This window comes from Phaseolus vulgaris, chromosome 10 (genome assembly GCF_000499845.2).
Source record: "Phaseolus vulgaris cultivar G19833 chromosome 10, P. vulgaris v2.0, whole genome shotgun sequence".
In the NCBI taxonomy this organism is placed as follows: domain Eukaryota; kingdom Viridiplantae; phylum Streptophyta; class Magnoliopsida; order Fabales; family Fabaceae; genus Phaseolus; species Phaseolus vulgaris.
Window position 1 is genome coordinate 10,087,265 of NC_023750.2, and position 4,653 is coordinate 10,091,917.

Sequence of the window (4,653 nt, forward strand, 5' to 3'; positions counted from 1 at the left end):
TTATATCCATTTTAGTGTCCCCCAAACCTACGTTATAGTTAAATAATATATTTTTCTTTATGTAGCCTTAGCCAATACTACCTTGTAAATTTGTGTCCCATTGGAGGTCATCTCTAATGCATAGCTACCAAAAGATTAGTTTTCATTTCTATTGGGACGCTAAGTCCACACTAGTCTCATGTGACGTCTTTCTTTTACTCTTTACATCACTCTTTTGGGGATTCTGCAATCATTATTTCCTGTAATGGATAATGATTTTTTTATATTGTAACTAGTTGAAAATGTTATATATGTAAATTCTTAAAAATGAGTCATAACTAAAAGAATGAATTATCACTACAAGAAAATCATCAAATAGAAACCAATTTTATATATCAAAATTAATTAATTGTTATATTAACTAAATTAGAGACCATTTTTAGAGACTAAAAAAAATTTGTTTTCTAAATTAGTTTATATTATTATTAAATAGTTTATAAATTGGTATCTAATTAGCTACCAAGATTTTAACTACCAATTATTTAGATTCGGTAACAATATTTTCAAAATTTATATTCACAGTTTAACTTGATTTTGAAAAAAGCTATATTGACAAAGACAACTCTAATGCTCGATGTTTTAACTAGTTTTTTTTTTTTCTCAAAATCTTAATAGATGAAAAAAAAATTCTTACTAAAGGTAATTATAGTGATATGTTTCAAACATAAATTTATAATTAACTATAATATGATTGTTGATTATTCAATAAAATTTACCAAAGATTTAAACATATATTCTTTACTACTCAAATCATTTGAATAATGTATATATTGAGAACAATACATATGTTTAACCAATATATAAAACTCCACACAAATTTAAACATTTAAATCAACTTTATTATATTTGTTTCAACCTTAAACATCCATGTGGACAACAAAACATAGTAATCAAACAAAATTGCATAATATCCCAACTATGAACTTAGTTGGCACATGTATTGAATGTGTTGAGTTGAGACATGTATTCTAACCACTTAATAATTTATCTCCCAACCCCAACACACCATAAGTAAATCTGATGCAAAATACTTGAGAAATCACAATTCAGAACTAGACATGCAAATGCAACCTTACTATATTTGATGCCCCCAGTTACATATATAACTGGCTAGTAGTCTAGAATCTCATGATGGAAAGAAGTTCTTATTTTTAGCAAACAAAAGAATTGAAAAATTGAGACAAGAAGGCCTCCCATGCAGGCATTAATTCCTTAAATAGATGATGGGCTACACTTCTGTGGAAAGTGCAGCATTAGATTTAGGGTCACCTCGGCACCAATATCAGAACAGAACCATTATTATGATCATTATTGTGTCTGGGAAAACATGTGTTGAGGAAAATAATTGGACTCAGGTTGTATCTCCTCAAACTCTTGTTCTTCTTCATCCACAGCATCATCATGGTGGGGCACAACATGGCAGTGATCTCTATCATAAACAACTTGGTGTTGTTGCTGTTGTTGTTGTCTAGTCATTAGGGCAGCACGGTTTTCTGCTATCAGTTCACGCAATGCTGCACTGCATCTTGTGGAGAGATCAGCATGAAAAGACCAATTATCACTGCTCCCAAATGACAGAAGAGAGAGAGCGCACCCTGCATATATACCATCATTCACAACCCTCCAACTATCACATTTTGTTCTTGCCATAGGAACATTGCGTGTTCACCATGCATTAGTCAAGTTAGATAACATGTCAAATCAACAAAAGCCTATTTTCATTCGTTAGGCTCATCTTATAATCTTCATTCAGGTTACCACAAAATCATTCAGTCCAAAACCTATCAATTTTAATGGCAGCTTCTGTTTGTATCAGCTTATAACAAACTTAAAACTAAGATTTAGACCCAATTATATATCATCAAATATCTTAATGTAACACATCTTAATGTTATAGCTAAACTAAACTTTCATTTGTATGTTTGTATTTTACCATATAAAAATTTCAATTTATGTTAGGAATTAAGATTTAGATAAGAAGGGTATGAATTAATTAATTACCTTGTCTAGAACTCCTTGTAACAGAAAGGTGAGAGCTCTTTCTTCTTCTCTCATTATGCCCTGCTAATCTTCTCCTACAACTTCTCTTTGAGTCATCAAACTCTGACACCACATGAAACCTACATATTGTAAACATCATTACCATAATTTAAGTCAATTAAAGATAATTTAATTATAAATAATTAGATAATCAACCATCATCATCTCTAAAAAATTAAAATGGTGACAATATAGTCAATATATTAAAAAAAAATACAAAATACATTCTTAATACTACAGTGTCAAATTGACAGTGAAATTGATCTACAATAATACATCTTAAAAATAAAATTAACATGAAATAATTGTCAATTCACAATTTATTAAAAAAAATCATGAAATAAAAATTAATTTTAGAGATAAAAAATTATTAGTTGTTTTAGTGACTAAATTAAAGATTATTTTAAAAATTAAATAATTTTTTTTCTAAATTAATTTTTATTATTGTTAAATAGTTTTTAAATTGATATCTAATTAGATTTTTCTACCAAATTTACCATCTAAATAATTGGTAGTTAAAACTTTAATTACTAATTAGATACCCATTTAAAAACTATTTAACAATAATTTAAAAATAATTTTTTTTAATTTCTAAAATATCTCTAATTTAATTACTATTACAATTAATTATTTTAGTTTTTAAAAATTAGTTTCTATTATGATTTTTTTTTTCATCTACCCAATTAAGCGAACATAATTAAAAAAAAAATAGTATCTGTTTAATTTGTATTTTAGTTAGGTGAAAGAAAACAAAACTCCAATTGTTGTTAAAAAATAATATAGAAATACTAAAGGAATTATATGTAAATTCAGTCTGAAAATAAATAAAAGAATAAAAAGGAAAAGATAATGATAAAGTGACCTGCTACACTGCTGACAGAATCTCTGCACCAAACCCAACACCACAACTTTAGGCGCCTTCGAATGCATATCACAAACTCTGTGCCTCCTATGGTACTCTTTTGAATTCACCAACGCCACGTGGCACCCCTCCACCTGACACCTCGGAACCGTCCCAAACGCCGCCGTTTTCACGCTGCCACCACCACCGGCACCTGCAGCCGCAGCTCCTCCATAACACCCCCTCGCTCTCTTATCATTACCCTCTGAAAAATAACCCGCACCACCATCACTTCCGTACACGTGTCGATTCCCCAGAGTAATAACACCATCACCGCCCACGTGTCGGTTCCCCGAAATAATAACACCATCACCAACACATACGGGTGGTTTCCCCAGAGTAGCAATATTATTATTATTATTATTATTTCTAACATCACCGTTATTAGGATCCTCAAAGTAATGTCTCTTACCAAGATGCAAGCACGTGAGGTGAGGGTCCCCATGCACGTGACACCCCTCGCTGCCGTATACTGGGCGGCGGTCACCGCCGGCGTAATCCTCCGCCGTCGTGGTGGGGTGTGGTGAACTAATGTAGCTAGAATTAGAAGTAGAAACAACACTAGTAGGTTGTTGTAGCCATGATGAATACCAAAGAATGTTGTTACCGGTTTCCTCTTTGGTGGGGGTGTGGAGGGTGAAGGTGTTGGTGTTGGTGGCGTCTCCAAAGTCCATTTTTTTTTTGTGTGAAGAAAAAAAAGAAAAAGGTAAAGAGAATTTAAGTGATGGGGGATGGCATAGGAGTTGAGGAAAAGAGGAATGTGTGATGTGAATAAAGAGTGTGTGTTGGTTGTTTGGGGCAAAAGAGGAAAGAAAGAGTGAGGTGATGGTGAGTAGGTTGCTTGATTTGTATGGTGAGTTATGCTCCAATGGGGTCAAGGTTAAGGCTGCAAAGCTATTCACTCAGAAAGACAGAGTACTCAATGAGAGAAAGAGAGAGACAGAGAGAGGGTAATGTTAGAAAGAGTGTTGCATAGATATTTGTTGTTTATTTATTTTACTTAGGTATATATCAAAATTATTTTATAAAATAAAGAGATAATGAATTTTATTTTGAAAAAGATGATGATATATTCTAAGATTTTCCCCTTAAAATGTCTTTTAAAAATATACAATAATCGTTCAACCAATGTTGAGTGCCTACATAGTGCTGTGTAGGTAAACCTCCCCTACAGAGAATGTGTGTCGTGCAAAAAAAATACAGGAACCAAACTGAGTGCATCAAACGGATAAAAACTAGTGGAAAAAGGAAGAAATAATGTGACATAGCAAAGACAAAAGGTGCAGAATTGGTTATTATAACAAAATCAAAGTCCAACCAATTAAAACATTTCCTAAAGGTGCTTCTTGAGGACTTTGACTTCAGAGCTATCTGAGTTTTCTTTGTTAATTATCCAAGCTCTCTTGTGATTTATTCTATCCGTATAAGCTTAAGGTACATTAGTTGTAGTTTGTTGAGATTTGTTAGTTCTAAAGCACTGATTATACTTGAGGTGTCATTGCATTGCTAAGTAATATAAAAGATAAGTAAATTTTTTATTTGACTCTGTTTATTCTTTGACTATGCTTGAGATTCTAAACGCATTAATGTTGGACAGAAATTTCAGATTTTGGAAGTGGGTATCAAACAAAAATTGTTTTTTATTGTAAAGGATTCTTACTGTATATAGTCAT

The 4,653-nt window shown here is 31.8% G+C and overlaps 1 protein-coding gene across 1 annotated transcript; it reads right to left on the minus strand.

Moving 5' to 3' along the window:
• Positions 1-856: 856 nt before the first annotated feature.
• Positions 857-3,953, minus strand: LOC137819382 (squamosa promoter-binding-like protein 7). Its single transcript, XM_068623214.1, has 3 exons — positions 2,942-3,953; positions 2,041-2,159; positions 857-1,634 (listed from the first exon to the last, which is right to left on the minus strand). The coding sequence occupies exons 1-3, from the start codon at positions 3,652-3,654 to the stop codon at positions 1,348-1,350; spliced, it is 1,119 nt and encodes a 372-aa protein (XP_068479315.1). The 5' UTR covers positions 3,655-3,953; the 3' UTR covers positions 857-1,347.
• Positions 3,954-4,653: the final 700 nt, after the last annotated feature.